This window comes from Motacilla alba, chromosome 7, assembly GCF_015832195.1.
Source record: "Motacilla alba alba isolate MOTALB_02 chromosome 7, Motacilla_alba_V1.0_pri, whole genome shotgun sequence".
NCBI classification, from domain to species: Eukaryota; Metazoa; Chordata; class Aves; order Passeriformes; family Motacillidae; genus Motacilla; species Motacilla alba.
The window spans coordinates 26,975,712-26,993,591 of NC_052022.1; the positions used below are offsets into that span (position 1 = coordinate 26,975,712).

Genomic DNA, 17,880 nt, shown 5'->3' on the forward strand with positions numbered 1-17,880 from the left:
AGACTTTTGAGCCCATGTATGGTATTTGCAGCTACCGTGTTTTCTGTCAGTAAGAGCTGTCAATAAGTCATTCCTCTGTTCTCTTTTGAGCCTGTTACCTGAGAACTTCATGTGATACTCCCTGTTTTCTGTATGAGGAGAGGCAGACCTGTTTACTCCTTACCAAGCAGTTTAATATGAGTTGAGAATCTTTAAAGATCTGAGTCATGTGCTCCCTCAAAGACTTGTCTGGGCTGGAAAAGAATTTTTGATTCCATTATTTTTCTTGATGCTTGTTTCCTTGTATTAAGATACGAACGAGGATCAAGAAGTGAAGGTGAAGGCTTCCCCAGCTGAGCCTTCTTGAAGGACATCTGTGCCATAGGAATAATCACTAAAGGAATCCCTTTCAGGCTACAGTGATCTGAGCAGAGACAGTCACAAGTAGTAAAGTTTGACTGCTACTTCACTCAGTTATTTTCATTTCCAAACGGAGCAAGTGTGAGAAGTCATTCTTGACTTATTTAACACTGTTTCCTACAGGGTTTTTTGAGTAAGAAAGTAGTTTGAGTTTATGCTTGCATAACTCACTGTAGATCAAATGGCAAGCTGGTTGAATTTTTCTCTCTGCACCTTTGTTTGGATAATTCCTGCTTCTAAGAGCAAGACAAATAATTCAAGTGTCTTTTTTTTTTAACTTAGTCATATGACAAATTTATGGAGTGACTCAATGGATCTCCTTTTTTCTGTAGAATTCTGACTTTAGTTTTTAAGCTTCAAATAAAAGCTCAAGAGATAGAGGGGCACTTCTGATGAAATAAAATATAGTTATTTACAAAACCCAACTGCAGAACAAAATTCTGTATTGCCAGCTGTGCTACAAAGAAGAGAACATAAAAACCAAGATCAGGGACTGGATAAAATAGTATGTAGTTTGCAAACTGTTTCAGTCCGTGCTGCAAATTATCCATAATAGTAAAAACTTTTTATTGTATGATGAATGGCCACACAACAATTTTTCTTTCTTCTGTTAATGTTACATTTTTCTATCAAATGTAATGAATTTGGGTGCAGGGTTGAACAGATGTTTTATCATTAATCAATTCAGATGATTAGTGAAAGACAAAAATACCATTGGCAAGTCTCTTTTTCAGTCTTCCTTGATTGTTTTCTGTTCTGCAGGCAGTCCAGCTTGCCTCTGCTGCCCACAGCCTGTGTCAGAGATGCTGCCTTGACCTCTTGGTGTGATTCTGATTTTATGGTCAAATGTATTAAGTTTGCCTGAAAATAGAGAGCCGGTGACATTTGGAAAGAGATCCCACCAGGGGAGAGAAATGTTTAGTGTATAACTACTGCAAAGTGGTAAACTGTTTATTTATTTATCTCTTAGTAGTGATTATCATTGCTATAATTTGACATTGAAAAACACCAAATTCCCTGGCTGTGTAACATTGTCCTGCACAGGGCCTGATGGAGATGATTGGTGCAGTTCAAATATCTTAAAACACTCTTCCAGGAATTCTTCTTTCTGCATATTCTGTGGGGCTTTTTTTCTTCAGGACAAGGTAGTTCATGACTTCTCATTTTATATTGTATTGTTACACAAGCATTTGGCTAGCATTCCAAAAGTGCAAAGTGTGTGTTTTTGTGTGTAATCTCCATACTCTAGCTAATCTTACTGTGTTTTTATTGTAATTACTGTGATTCTTCAGAAAACTGAAGTGGTTAGATCTCCTTTAATGGTGTCTGCATCGTGTATGGTTTGTGAGTTCTTTAAATAGTTCCACGTTGCTGTTCCTCTGAATTCTGCTTAACTGAGATGTGTGACTTGGACATTTGTGCAGACTGCGTGACTGCACTTTGCTGATTCATACAGGGAAAAATTGATAAGTCTGGAATATTTTTCTGTTTCCATTCCGTATATTTAGTAGTTTATAAATTTTAAATTGTAATTTTATTTAGGGTCTTCCTCCCCTCTTCTGCCTTGCCTTGACCCATATGTGAACTGGAGGAATTGTTTGATATCTATCTGGAAAGACAGTGAGAGAATTTAAAAGAATAATCTAATTTTTCATGGCCATTCATCTGAGAAGATATTGGATTGAAAGATAATGAGCTGAAATATGTGTAAAATTTGCTTGCATTATTTTCCTTCCTGCCTTAATTTATTTTCTTTTTATTCAAATAGTTTGTTTTTTTCTGAGACTTCTGGTGTCTGTTTCTTCTTTACATCTCCTCTTCTTATTTTCTGCTTTGTCTTTTCTGTTTCCTTTAGGTTTAAGGATATGTTGAGCTTAAGGAGAGGCTGGAGAGCAGCCCCTCTGCATGCCTGTCTCTGTTCTGACTTGGAATAGGGCCACAAAGTAGAAAAGTTGATTTAGAAAATGTTATGAAGAAGTCCACAGTACTTACTCAAGTAATTTTCCTAAATATCCTAAGCACAAGATCGTGGAGGTACATGGGCAAAAGCATAACTGTTTTTATTGTAGAAATAGCTCAAGTTAGCTTGTATCTGTAAATCTGAATATTGTATTCCCTGCACGTGAAAAATTAGCTAGAATTGGAGTTAGTTTTTGAAACATGTGCTTTATGAAGGTGTGGTGTCTTTAGACTGGTGTGCCCCATGCGTAAGCTACAGTGGTGATTCCACCATCTCATTTCTCATTGTGATGGCTGAACATGAGGGTCAATCACCTTTTAGACAAGACATGTTACAGAAAGCAGGAGGCTTTAGTGTAAACTTAGTTATAGAGGAGGTGGAGTGAGCAATTTATCAAGCACCCTGGTACATGCCATCACAGTAGGGCAAAGAACAAAAATCTAAATGCTCAACTTTGAGTTCTGATATCTGTTTATTACTCTGGGTTAGAGGTATACTTTTTTGAGAGGATACTTGATGCTTCAGTGTATCACTGTGCTTCCTCATGCTTTGGGGTTGGAAACACATCCAGTTAAGAGCAGTAATTTAAAAAAAGCTCCCTACGTGGAATGGATGTTGTACTGGTCTTTAGTATCTGCAGCAGTGGGGTGGACAGATGATTGGTTAAAGTCCATTTACTGTAGTGATCTTACACAAGAAGTGGTTGAGTTTAAATGATAGTAATGTGCCCTTTTACACAGAAATGTAAGGCATGCTGACAAAGGATTTATCCCAGCACAGGCTCATATTTCTTTGTGTAACAGTGGAGAACTTTCCATTCCTTTTAAAATTTTTTTAAAGATGTTTTGTTGAGCCAAAACAGCATAGAGATGTAAGCTAAATATGGACACAGAGGGGAGAGCAAGGGGGGTTTAAATGTGAAGTGGAAAAATTACTAGATGCTTATGCCTGTGGGTTTGGGGTTTTTTTAAGGTGCTTGTTTCTTGTTCTTAGCATACAACAGGTCTCTTAGACAAAATTGCTGAGCTTCCAAAACTGCTTCTAGATTGTTAATTATGTATTTGTTCTGTTTGGTAGTTATGTAATTGACAAACCACCATACTTTATGGTCTCCAGTGTTGCATCTGTGCAATAATTTCAAGTAGTAGCATCCTTAAGCATCTGGAAGTTACTAAACCATATTTGTGGCAATTTCTTGAAAAGAGAGATGCTAATTCTGTTAGACTTCGTATGAGCCATTCTTATAGCTTTCCTCATGTTAATGGACTGCAGCAAATTGCAGTGCAAATCTTGCCATGTCAGAGTGGCAAGAGCTTCATGAAAATCTCTGAAACAGTTCTGTGTTAGCTGTGGACGTACAAATAGAGATAGGAGTCTTGGACTGGAGGTTAAATTGAATGCAAATAGAAAAGAAATAACTAAATTACCAAATGAATTTAAGCTAAGCATTCATAAACTGCGTATCTGCACTGTTTATTTTCATAGACATCCTGTGACAGCAACCTTTCCTTAAAATCACAGGTGTCACATGCATTGCATGATTCTCCATTGAACAGGAAGGCTTGGAGCAGGCTACTGCCTTTCTGTTTGCTTAGCTCTGTGTGTCTGCCAAGACTTGTTTCGTGTGTTCTGAGTCTTCAGCTTTGCCTTCACCCCTGTTAGTGTAAACACCACATGAGTTTGAGAAGCCTCTGTGTATCTGTTGAATAAGAAAACTTCCTAGCTTGCTTTTTGTTTGTCTGGGGAGAAGGAGAGAACAAAATTTTCTTTCTTCCCGCTACAATTTGTCTTAGAAGTTGAGACAGCAAATAAAAATTTTAAAACAGTTTAGGCATGGCTTGTTGTCTTTGTGTCTCCAAAGGACCAATTGCAGAAATAACTGAGACGCCCTTTTGCTTGTGCAGGTGTTGAGTGGACTTGGACTATGCGTGGTCATGTAAGAACAATTGTTACCTTCAGAATATGCACCTTTTCTGCATCCCTGGTGAAAATACTCTGCAATCATTCCTTGTGGGTGCAGAAATGAAACTTTGTGGGATGTTGCAGTTTGTGGCTTGGTTGCATTTGTTTCCTCAGCCATAGAAAAATGTTACTGGGGCATCCGTGTGTTTAAATAATTCACATGGCAGCTGTGTTCCGCGTTCCGGGAATCATGGCATTAAACTCTGAGAGAGACTACATACTTTGCTTTTTTCCTCTCTATAGATTAAATCCCTTCAGTTAGCTGCAGATTTAATATGGTTTTTCACAGTCAATGTTGCAGTTTACATGGCATAACTAAAACTACTGCACTAATTTTACTTCTTAATTTAAATTCAAATGTTAGCCCTATATATCTAGTTTTTAACTTGCCAAATTAGCCCAAAATTAAACTCTGACATTTTTAGGGAAATCATTGAAGATGCTCTAGTAACTTCCATAATAATGCTTATTAACCTTGTAGTTTTTTCCCCTAGCTACTTCAGTGTTTAAATTGAGTAAAACTTAGGATACTAAGGCAGAAAAATAAATGTGCAACAGTAGGATTTCACGTTTGTTGCGCACAAATTCCTAATCAGGTTAAGATCGTGGATGCATTCCAGATCAAATTAGGGGTCAGCAGCTAATACTAATTGGCACTGATGCTGCTGAAATTGTGTAATTGAGTATTGTGCTGATTGTCACAGTGTGTTTTGTGCCACCCCTCCACTCCCCCCCTTTATTTGGCAACTTAAAATTTACTAAATGTTCAAAGGTTAGTTCTGTCATTCCTCTGTGCCCTTTTTCTTAGGCTTGCAGGTTCTGGTCTGTGCTAAAGACGAAAAACTAGGTAGGTTCAACGTATGAAAAGTAGAAGGAAGTTCAAAAAAACTGAAGTACAGCGCCTTTAGATATTAATTTTGTCTAATAAATACAGAAAGTTTAAAGATTTGTTGGTCAGTGGGGAAGTGGACTGCTATGCCTTTTTTTTTTTTTTTTTTTTTTTTTTCTTTTTTTTTGGACTGCTAGGAAAGAGCTGCTTAGCCCAGCTTCTTGTCATTTTACTGAAACATTTTGCAGGAAACTTATCACACTTGGCTGGTGGAGATGTGTATGGGTGTGATGGTCCGTTGCCCTTCGCTGCTGATGATACTCTCATGATTGCCAGCTACTCTATTTGATGGCTTATTTTGATAATAAATTTTTGGTTTTGTGAGAGAGAGGAGGGAACAAATCATAAGTGGACATTATTATGCTAATTAGGAAACCTTAATCACTATGTTGTCCATTGCCAGCTCTATCAAGTTTCGATGTATTTCAAATTAATATTCCAGTGGGTAGCTTTTGAAAGACAGAATATTGCTCCTACAGGGAAAGGATGCAAGCTTTTCTTGGCTTTATGCAGAATTCTGGTAGTAGTAATTTTATTGCTATTTCTATGAACTGCTGGGACATTCTGCTTTTGTAATGTGTGCTGATTTTGAATAGATGGAAATGATTATCTCTTTCTGAATGCAGACTTTAGAGCCTTCTGATGTATGTAAGGTTGCTATGAGTAAATCCTGCATGTTTGTGCATATGTGTCACTTCTATGGAAAATGGAAAGGGTTTTTATTAGCATTTCCTTTTTTATTGCAAGAGAGTGTTTAAGTTGCCATTTTCTTGGCTTTAATAGTTTAAATGAAACAGATAGAACTGGTTAGGGAATAAAATTGTTAAAATATGGTACTAAAATCTTCTCAAAGTGCCAGTTGGATAGCTGGCAGATAAGGCAAAAAGGTTGAGGATTTTCCCTCCAAGTATGAAACCCTTGCTGCTTACTGATAAGAAATAATTATGGTGTAATCATCTTAACTTGCTAATCTGAACATAATTGCAAGTACAGGGGTGTTAGGTCTGTGTTTGTATTTTGTTCAGAACAGTTTTTTCATGTGCTGAAGGAGTCACATGTGGACTGTGCGCCTTGGTTTTGGCTTGTTCTCGGTGGTTTTTTGTTGTCCTGGTGGTGTGGGTTTTTCCTTCAGTTTTTTTTTTTGCTTTATACCGAATCAGCCCTACTTTTTGAGAAGTTACTCCATGTTCTCTCTGCAGGTCCACTGTGCATTTCAATGACCTCAGTATTTCTAAACCTTCTGTCTAAGTTGCCCTTGAAAGACTGTTTTGTGGAGCATGTTGTATGAAAGATGAGTATAGTACTTACACCAAAAATACGTAATCCAGCAATTTCAGGTGCCTGCTGCTTGAACTTTGGTAGGTGCTGCTGATCCCTATCAGCACAATTGCATAGGGAAACAGAACAGGCTTTTAATTAAACTCAGGCTTTGATTAAAAATTTTTGATTGTGTTTGAAGAGAACGAACTGAATTTGCTCTATGCCAGTATAACTAATAAGAAAGTAAACGGTCATAACTGTGCCCAGATGGGCAGTACCTGTAAAAGATTAGAGAAACTGTTTATGTTTAGTATAGTTCATGTGGGTGTATTTCCATTTGAAGTAGATGTAATAATTGCTCAAAGGTTATTAATGTTGCAAAAAGTAGTAGTATAACCCCTAACAAGTTTGCATATAAGGCCATCTCTGGTCTTTTACCAAGGGTACATTTATTCCAGAAACTTGAGGAAAGGAAAAGCTCTTTACCAACTGCTTTTGAAGGTGGTTTGTTTTGTTTTTTTTTTTGTGGGTTTGTTTTTTCTTTTTTTTATAGTGGGAAAACTGTTCAGTATTACAAACAAAATCTCAGAGTATCTCTGTGCATGGATGAGGTTATGTAAAAGTGCCTGAAGATTAGAACATTGAGTCCTCAGTGAGGTTTTTTGGAGTGCAAGAAAATATGTTTGAAAACCTAGAACACTGTAAAATTAACCATCTCTGCATAAATTCCACTTCCCCGTCCACACAAAAAAACTTCAGGAAGCTTAGCTGTGAAGCTTGCTGCATGGATTTTCAGTGTTGCCTGTCAAATCTGTAATTTTTCATAATCTTGAAAGAATCAAATTTTCTTAATATGCATTGGGACAGTATTTGACAAAAACTCTTAATATTGTTCAGGTTATAAATAGAAAATATGTATAAAAATAGTAGTGTGCATTTAAGATCTTGCTCTTGTTCCTGTAGTGTTGGGGGGAGGAGGAATTGGCTTTTGGCTGTGTATTCCAGCTGGAGTTATCAAGCACCTGTGGAAGGCTGTTTTCTTTTTGTCTCTGCTTTGTTTTGTTGTGGTTTTACACTACTTTATTTTTTACACTGGTCTATAGCTTAGATAAATGGAAAATATTGTGGAAAGTCTTGCCTAATATGGTGCATGAAAGATTGGGTTGATTTAAGTTGTTTCTTCTGTGTTTATGTTGTGTCCCTAAAGATATTATTTATGAAGTTTTGCTCTAGAAAAAGAGTTGTTTAAATTTCAGATTAAAAAATCCACAAAAAACATCTAAACACCCTCCCCAAGTAATAACCCCACATATGTTAGTAACTTAGTGTCTTCACTATTTAAAAATACATGAAAAATGAATAATATCACAGTAAAATATTAATTAGTCCTTTCTTATGACTGGTTGGTTTGCATTCTGTTGTAATGTTGGTTTAACAGTAGAAGAATAATGACTGTAAACAATATGCATTGTGTTTAACTATTCAGCAGTGAAGATTAATTATTAAACTCATACCAAGACAAAGGGGGTACCTGGTGTAGTTGTTGCACTAATTTACATTTACTACTGTTTTAATTCTCACACAGTTATTTCACTGAGAAGCAGCTTACGCTTCCAAGTAATAGGCCACAGAGTGCCAGTTACAGTAAGCTGAGTTTCAGAGTTTCATGAGAACTTCTAATAAGGTGAAGAAAAAGTGTTACACTCTCTTTACAGACACAGTTTCTTTGCCTTTTTTCTGTGAAGTAGAGTCCAACAAAGGCTGTGTAATTTCCTGCTCTGGAGGAATCCTAGTGAAGTTAATGGTAGGGCTGGTCAAAAGCATCAGTTTTTGTAGTACAATCACCTTAATCAGTTGGGTCAAAGATCTTATCATTGATGTTCACACAGCTCTTAATGGATTGCATTACATAGCATTAATATGGTCAGGTACATGTTTTATTTCTTATGTGTGGAAATTCTGACTTGTACAGTCTGTCTAATCTCAGTATAAAATTAACAGTGGTTTTCTCTCTGTTTTGTGAGAGCGTTCTCTGCAGCTCTTAAAACCCCTCTCTGACTTTCAGAAAACTGGTGTGAGACTGAAAATGACTGACACATGGAAGAAGACAACTTGCTTCCTCGGCAGGGACAGTTTTAACTGTGGAAGTTGAAGCAGATCTTAGATTTCAGAATTCTTGATGCTACTGTGCTTTACCTCTGAATAGTGAACAGTCTCTGTATGTGACTTAAGTCCTTATAAGTGTGTAGGGTTCAACTTGCTCATATATTCCATTAGGTCAAGCAGAAGAGATCTGGGCTGTTCTGAAATTTTGTCATCTTGATGAGTAGTGGTGTTATCAGTGATGTTTCATTTAACTACTTTTGTTGAGTTTGCTTTTTGAAGTCTGGGAACTTGCAATGGAAAGGTAAGACCAACATATCAATCACAATTATTTTTATCCTTGAAAAGCATGCATCTTAAATGTGAGTGAAGCATCTGAGTCAGATATAAAATTTATGGCATCGTGCAATAAAACAACGTCATAATTCTTATGGATCTTTATTTTAACTCTGCCATTTTGAAAGTTTATTAGGAGCTTTGTATTCTTACCGCATCATTTTTTTAAAGTCAGCAAGATGACATAATTTTAGCTATAACTGAGGTAAATTCAGATAAATTTGGAGATTACACTCATTTAAGAATTTGTGAATGTGTAAGTAAGTGTATGGATGGGGGAAATTTGTCACTTCAGCTTAATCTATTTACACTCCTCTTCCTGGAGGTGGAGGCTTTACCATCTGGAAGTTGGAAAGATTAGAATAAGAGATTTCATTACTTTCAGCAGAGGAGCCTCTGGGTTAGATCTCTTTGAGAACAGGGTAGAAAAAAGGAGGTTAGGTAAATTAATTAATGAATATGTAACCTAAATTCCATTTTGTGGAAATTACAGTTGGTAGGGAATACTGCAATACTGGTATGGGAATTTAGATATGGCCTGGAATTGACTTCAACGTTTTAATGGTTATTTTTATAATATAACAGGCATTTATTTCTCTCAAGTGATGATTTTACACTTCAAAAGTGGGAAGCTGCTTAGAATATTCAGCTGGTATTTCTAGAATGTTTCTGCATGAATTTCTTTCCTCTGCAGACCAGATAGTGATCTTAGCATAATGTTTGCAGCGTCTTATTGCAAAGTGCATATTGGGAGCTTTTGGTAGTGTGTCTTTTTGTTGATTTGTTTTGTTCTGGGTTTGAATTTTGTTTTGGTTTTGTTCCCACAGAAATTCTGTTTCAAGATTTCTCTTAGCCTGTCTCTGTTCGTTTTTAGTAGTTAGCACTGAGTGCCTTAAAAAGACCACCCTAACTGTGATTTTGCAAGTGTTAGTTTGCTGAGGTTTTTTTTTTTTAGGCTACTTCTTTTACTATGCATTTTGCATCTTTACTAATCTAGATTTAATTTACTTCATGAACCAAAACCATGAAGGAGGTGTTTGGGAGAGGTAGGGTTACACGGAAAGTAATTTGCATGGAAATGTTTTTGTAAGTAAAGAGGTTAATGCAGACAAACTAGCATAGGAAGAGTTACTGCATATGAACTGATGCAAAGGGAGGACAAACCTGTATTGTCTGGCGTAGGATGGGTTATCACCAGGATCCTGACAAGAGAATGTTTTAGGTTTTGTGTAGGATGACTATGTGAAGTTGTTTCTAAGGAAACTGGTGCTGAGAGAATAAGGTAACTTTTCTGTGGCTAACCTACGTGTGTGTGTATATATATATTTTAAGTGCGTCAGGTCCTTATAATAGAATAATTAATGTGTGTTTTGTGGTATTTAAGGCTGCAGGATAGTGTCTTTTTTGTTATTGTTTCCAAAATCCTGTAAGTAATGTAGAGGAGTGTTTTCTTTGAATACAGAAGATAAATTTCCTGTTCCACATTCTTGATTATCTCAACTCTTTTCTGCTTTATTTGCTGCATGACCTCCTAGGAGAGGGATTTAGCTATGAGTGTACAACTGTGTTTAATTCAGGTTCTGCTTATTTGCCTCTATGAGGCACTTAAATTTTTCTCTGTAGAGTCACCTGACTTCTGTAGCTTTCTACAACTACTCTGTGCAATACTATGAAAAACATCAGTAAAGTAGTTTTTTAAACTGTTATATAGTGTCTATTTTCAGTGTTGTATTTTCATTCCAACTGCCCTAATTGTTTGTCTTCAGCAATTTTGTATGTGTAAAGCAGTATCACTGTAGGAATGGTGAAAAGATAGAAGGTTGGCAGCTGAGCTTTGTGGTGCTTGCAAAGGCACAGAAGATAATTTAGAGCTTAAAATGACTTAGAGGAGGCTTTTTGGAACAGATGGGCTGTACCTTTTCTTTACCCCTTTTTTGGCAGCTGCTGAAATTGATGTGACCTTTTTGATAAGAAATGGATCTTACTGTGCAAGTATGGTACCATGAAAGTCTACAAGACTATTATCAATCATCTTTGACTTCTCTGTGGTAAGGCTTTCTCCCATCGTTTTCACGTAACTTTCTTTGTTGCTGATATCCAAAAAGAAAGCTTTCTAGCCTGGTTTTTACTTGTGAGTCAGAGTGGGCAGGGAAGCAATGTCTTATCCAAGTTGTTTTGCATGACTAAGGCTTGTCTAATAAGGCTGGCAACCTAAATCCCACATAAAGAATACATCAGCATTTATTTTAAAGTTGGAATGCATGTCTGTCTGCTGAAGCTTGCAATTAAATTACCTAAAAACTAGAGTTGGAAGAGTGCTCTTTCTATTAAGGAGAAGGCTTGAGCTGACAATTTAAATTAATAACTGTCCTGAGGAGGTTTTGCTTCATTCTGTCTTTGTCAGTTTTACCTTGTTTCTCTGTACTCTGGAGCTGTATGGTTAAGAGAATTCTGGCAGGATGTTTGAACCTGTTTCAAATGGCAAGTTGTAGTTGTAGCTCTGATTTGTTGAGGACAGTAGTTTTTAAATGTATTATTTTGTGTTTTTACCAAAATGACAGTTTATGTTAGTGTCTACTAAATAGGATTCTAGTAGAATAATATGTTTATGTATATGGATACAGGGAAATCTCAATGGTATTTGTACTATGTTTATCAAAAGAGATGTATATTACGTTGCATATACTTTTATATAAGTACAAGATATCCACCAAAACTGAACAACTCCAAGGCTGGTTTTATTTTTTCTTGTGATTAGATTAGCATGAGAGTCAGACCCTTTCCTAGTGTGGAAACAGACCATACTGTGGCTGTTTAATATCTTCTGGTACATAACTTGAGAGTAGCTGGATGAAGCTGCATACATCTATATACTGAGTAGTTAAGCAAGGAGTTGCTTTTCAGATAATTCTTTTTGTAAAGCATGTCAATGAAGTGCTAGTTTACAGCATTAAGTTTTCTTCTTTACTCTTCTTTTTCTACCACAGAAGTAACTATGTAAAACAGGTTTTACAATGTTTATCTACAATAGCTTCTTATTGTCCTCATGATATTTGGTAACTTACAGTGTGAGAAGCAATACATTGTTAACAGTCTAAGACTTCTATCTTGGTGCATTCATTTTATTTTTTATTACTCCGTTACAAGAAAAAGTCCATTCCACCTTCTCAACCACTTAATTCCATGAGCTTCTAAGACAAGGAGCTCTTTATTTCTCTGTTTTTAAAAAATTATTCCCATATCCAGGTTAGAAGTTATTTTTCACAATCCTTGTCTTCAACTGCTTCTTAAACATTTTTCTGCCTTATACATATTTCTTTTGTTTGCAACAAATGTATGCTAGTATTTAAAATAAGAGCATATTGCCAGTTTTGTATGCTCTACTTTAATGTTTTCATATTTACTTTAAATGACTTTGTGTGATTGAGCATCTTGATTTATTTTCTGGCTGCTGATGCATTCCTGAACAGATGTTTTCATTGCATCATCAAATGTATGATCTAGTCTTTTTCCATTTAGTCTTTTACACTTCTGCATTCAGGAATAGCTCATCACGAGAAATTCAAATTGTGCTTTTGTTATCTGCATTTATCAGCATGTTGCCTGGTTTTCTTCCTCCAGTGTTTCCCAGTCTCATTAGTGTGGGTGTGTGGTGGGGAAGCTTCTTTCCTGTGTACTTCTGACCACCTCATCTTATGTTGTCTTCTATGTATTCTGCTTTCCAGGGTGTTAATCATGTTTAGCACAGGTGCTCTTCTTACAGAGCTATGAATTTGCTGAATCAAAGAAACTGAAAGTATGATTAGTTCAGAGTAAGGATGCATTCTTGATGCTTTCCATACTACTTTTTTTTACAGAGGCAGCATGGAAAAAAAATCTTTCTTCAAATACATTTCTTTCCATGCTCAGTAATGAATTATAGATATGAGAGGAGTGTTTACATAGCTTGGAAGAACAAGCTATAATTGATAATAGAGTTTTCTGTTCTTGTAGGCTTGCCAGTCCATAATGTTCTCTTACACAAATGGCACTGTGAAGAAATCATGTAGCATGAAGCTTTATTCTTTTGGCTGACACAGTTCAGGTTTTAAATGCAAATTAGTCTTCTCATGGCCTTTAAGGTAAAAATACATAATATTTTCATTCATTGTGCAACTAGTATGAAAGTTGCGTTATATGCATTTTGCTGTCTAGTATAAAACGGCCAAGAACTGGACTCAGTTTCAAGTGCATGTTTGTAATGTAATCTCTCCCATGTATGTTTAAACCAGTATAAACTACTGGCCTCCTTAAAACAAACATACAAACAAAAACCCTGAATAAAATACAAACCATCAACAAAAACCCCTCTGCATACTTGAATAGTCATATCTTCTTAAATATCATCAGTTATGAATATCTAATCAGTGGCATTTTTTTTCTTTCTAATCCCCACTGTTATAGTTGATAGTGTAGCAAGTGGTACTGGCTAAGATTATGTGGGTAATCATTTTGTTGTTGCTGATTGATTTTGGTTAGTCTTGGTTTAAATGCAGACTGGTAAATAATAATGTATTCAGTATGTGTTTCTTCTAAATGTAAGTGAAAAACAGGCTTTCTGATGAACATAGTTGACCCCTTTTTCTTTTACTGTAATCTTGTAATTTAAAATTCTTGGGGAGTTATCTGAGTTTTAAGTTTCATTATTCTGCTAGTATATTGTTGGAATAAACTTTTTTCCAGACTTTTATGTTTTCAAAGCCAAAAATATTGAGAATGGTGGGTTCACCATCCCTGGAGGGATTTAAAAACCCATGTAGATGTGACACTGAAGGACATGGTGTATTGGTGGAGTTGGCAGTGCTGTGTTGCACAGTGTCTATTCTTGGCAGTCTTAAAGGTCTTTTCCAATCAAGATGATTCTGTGATTCCATTATTTGTGTGCATAGCATGATCAAGGAGAGTGCTGTGACTTGGTAAAATTTTGTTTCTTAACTATAAGTGACAGATGCACATTGCAAGGCTGTGACTTCCTTCAGAACAGAGTATTACAGCTTCAATATTAAGCATAAAGATTCCGTGTCTAATTTAACAGCATTATGTGTCATATTCTGCTCATTTATGCCAAATGAGTAAGTTTGGGAGAAAACATTTAAACTATCATTTCAGGTGCTTTTATGGGGAAGCTTTTTGGTAATTGATTTTTTGTATTTGGTTTTAACATTGAGTGACTGCATTCCTAACTATAACTTTTCCTATTCCATGCTTTAGTATGAATTCAAACTTGCTTACTTGTTCAGTATTTAAGAAATCTTCATCAGACCATATGTAAAAATATTTTGGTATGATTTATTATTACTGTTACTAATAACTAAATTTTTGATTAGTTTTTTATGGTTCCTCCTATATATTATAAGAACCTTTGAATCATAGTAGAAAAAAAATTATAATGTTTTTAAAATAAACATGGGAAATCTCTTATATTCCCTGTATTTTGTTTGCTTTGGGAGAGATGTGAACACTCTGAGAATGAAATTCAATGCTCTTGGTTCAGGCTACTTCAGCCTTGAATAAATATGCACAGGGCTTAATATATTGAACCCGTTTACTTTAGAGACACACCCACACAGTGTTTGATAGATTTATATTTTTCCCCCCAAAGGTATAGCAAACCAAGGAGTGAGTGTAAGCATGAGGTGTGCTTTCCAGATGGCCATTTGTAAATCCCAGAGTCATCTGTGTGTGAGGCTGAGGCAGTCCCACAGCTGCTGTGCTCGTGTGCCTCTGGAGCAGTGCCCGAGGCGCCCGGTGCAGCCCAGCCCGGCTGGAGCTGGATGGGGCACCAAGCTGAGGGGCTCACCCTGCTTTTCCTCAGTGCTCCTGTGCAGGATCAGTGCAGCTTGTGTGCTGGCAGTCCATCAGCTGCCTGCCTTGCCTCTTTATACAAGTCCTTAAAAATACCTTTAATATCCAGGCAAATAATTTGAAAGGGAGAGATGATTTGTCCTAAAACTGAACTGGCAATGACCGTAGCGAGACCAGATGTGTATTGCTTCTGTATTGATACAGCAGCTGTGGTTCTCAAGCTGATTTACAGTGAAAGAAGTTCCCAGACAGGGAAGCTTGAAGCTCAATGCCTGGCAAAACCACTCATATACCTAGGGTTTGCTCCTATGTGTGTTGTATTCCTCAGGCTCACTATGGAGGGATTCTTCAGCAAAAGATGAACTTTAGTTTAATACGTGATTTTCATGACAGCACTGAAAGGAATATGTACCTAAGAAATTATAGTATGGGAGATTTTTTAATACATTCAATTTAAGAATTACATGTTCTCCAAAGTCAGGGTATGAATTCAGTTCACATTTTATAAAATTATTACTTTCTTCTTTCATCTTACGCTGTTCTTTGGAAGTACTATGCCTCACTAATACAGAAGGATTTTCTACATAAGTGACAAAAGTCTTTTTTTTTTTTTTTTGGATGAAGGCAATTCCTCCCTTCCTTCTGCTAAAACACTGAGCTTTTTTTTTATAGCAGAAGGATTCATGTAGACTTTGGAGGATTTGGTAAACTTCAATTTGTAAGGCTAAAAAATCAAAAAATGTTTACATTAATGCTTTTTTTACTTTACTGTTTTTTTTTCCTGACTTTGTGATCATCATATTTTTTTTATCTTTTAGAAAACGGGGCAGTACTTGAAGGCTTGACAAATGCATCCCAGGTTGAAAAATTTCTGCATTCCTTCTCCTCTTCCTCCTTTAGAAAACTGACTTCTTTAAAGAGGTAAAGTTGAATGTTGCAGGTTTTTTTCCAGGCAGAGTGAACTAGAACTCAGCTGCTTCTGTATCATGTGCTATGATGTTTTTAATTAAATAATATACATGTATCACTCTGACACGGTATCAGGATGTCTTTGTAAACTTCTGTTTGCAGAGATCTAATTAGTTGTTCTGTTATTTTACAGAATTATTTTTCAGTGCTTCTGCTGAAATAAGTCACTCAAATGTTACTTGAATTTAAATTAATGTTATTTCAGAATTTGTTGTATTTTAGGATGTTTAAACATGCTTTAGAAATCTGGAGCAGTTCCTTGCCCACAAGAGAGTTGGTATTCTCTTAATGACTTCCTGCCAAGGGCCACTGAAAAAATGATACATTAACTCAAAAAATGTGTTGGGAAGCCTTTTATCTTATTTCACTTCACTTTTCATTTAAGAAATACTGATTGTTAAATACAAATCTTTCAGAACTCAAAACAAGGAAGTTCTGAGAAGAGGATTGGTGATTCCAGTCATGTAGTCTGGCTATTGAAAGGTCATTTATTGTAGCACTTCCATGATGGAACCTGTATGTCAAACATACATTTTTTTGTTGAACCTAAATAATTTTCAAAACACAACTGAAAGACAACTGCCTGAAGCACTGAATCCTTCTTCTTCCTCCTTCCCCATTTATGCACAGCATTTTAGACTAAACAAAGAAAACAGTTAAATTACTGTTAAATAATGGGACTGATTGTCCAAAATGCAACTTTTTTATTGTTTTGTATTATATAATCTTACTGGAACGGTATTAACAGCTTTTCATTGGGTAGGATTGTAAAAAACTAATTTTTCCTAGCGTAACTAATATTTAACTTCTTTTTTTTTCTTCTAAAGGTAAGAGAGAAGCAAAAGAAATAAGAAAATGCTGGGATCAGAACGAGGTGTGGTGGAAGAATGGCTGTCAGAATTCAAGGTGAACTGAGAAGATTAATGATATCTAAACCATTGGCTTAATGCCACCATAGTAGTGGTTTTTTTAATATCAAATAACTAACATTTTAAATATCTATTACTTGATCTTTCAATTTCTTATAATGCATAAAGCATGCAGAGGTCTGTGTAATTGAGCTGGCTGGTACATAATATGTAATGCATAATTCTAATAGTAGTTTATTGTTTATTATTGTAGAGCAAACAACTGCCATAGCAATGTGGTCTTTTAAATGTGTGTTCTGTGGGGGTTAAGCTGATAGCATTTAACTAACAGCTGGATAATGCTGCCCAAATTTGCAATTGAGGAACTTTTAAATTTAAAAATAATTAGTATATATTTATTTGAAATGAAAAAAAAATCAAAGAAAAATACTTTTCCCCGCCATGATCTGCATAAGGTTAATTGTTTCATCGTGAAGAATTTGAAGTATTTTTAGGCTATTTTGCGTGTTGATAGTTATGCTGAGTGAAATACAGGATAATGCATAAACAAGAAAGCAGGATTTAATGACTGATAAGAAATTAGTCTGTTATTTAAATTAAGAATTAGTAGTTCTTCACATCATTGATGAGAGTAAGTCACTATGTGCTATTGTTGGAAATTTGTTTAAGTTCCAAGGATGCAAAAACACAAACATGGTTGCTTGGGGAAGACTCGAGGCTGTCCATACTCATTCTGTACTCTCCACACCTTTTAAATAAGTTGAGTTGATTTGATAAAGGCTTCAAAAAGATCCTGTTAAATACAGGCTGTCAAGAAAGAGACTCCTCATACCAAACTAGAGCAAATGATTTATGGAAGATGAATCTAAACTGCTTTTGGATTTAACCCTGAAAGTGGTTAAGTGCTCCCAAATGCTGTTTGTATGGAGAAGGACTTGTACTCACCAATTAGATTACAAGTCTGAAAATTTACTGAACTTCAGGACTTTTCTTTGAAGTTGGGATGAGGCTTCATTCTTTTGTGGAGATCTTGAACACTTGGAAGCATTTATTGGTCAGGGTAATCTTTTTTCTTTTTTTTTCTTTTTTCTATAGGCATTACCTGAATCACAAATTTCCAGCTATGCAGCTACATTGCACCGAAAAAAACCACTGGTACCAGCTCTTTATAAGGTCATTCAAGACCCAAACAATGAGGTAGGAGATTTTGAAAAACTACTTTTATTCTCATTCCTGGATCTTTCTCCTCTGCAACTGGAACTGGAGAAACTAAAGGAGAGGAAGATTGA

The 17,880-nt window shown here is 35.9% G+C and overlaps 1 protein-coding gene across 6 annotated transcripts in view; it reads left to right on the forward strand.

Moving 5' to 3' along the window:
* FAM126B (family with sequence similarity 126 member B) overlaps positions 1-17,880 on the forward strand; it is a 48,516-nt gene that overhangs the window by 3,284 nt on the left and 27,352 nt on the right. For 5 of the 6 annotated variants that reach the window (XM_038142360.1, XM_038142357.1, XM_038142362.1 and 2 more), the window contains 3 exons: positions 15,572-15,674; positions 16,550-16,628; positions 17,687-17,788. In XM_038142360.1, the coding sequence (XP_037998288.1) occupies positions 16,578-16,628; positions 17,687-17,788 (153 nt within the window). In that variant the 5' untranslated portion in view covers positions 15,572-15,674; positions 16,550-16,577. Of the gene's footprint in view, positions 1-10,850; positions 10,958-15,571; positions 15,675-16,549; positions 16,629-17,686; positions 17,789-17,880 lie in introns of all 6 variants that reach the window. The other variant, XM_038142361.1, reaches the window with a different exon arrangement.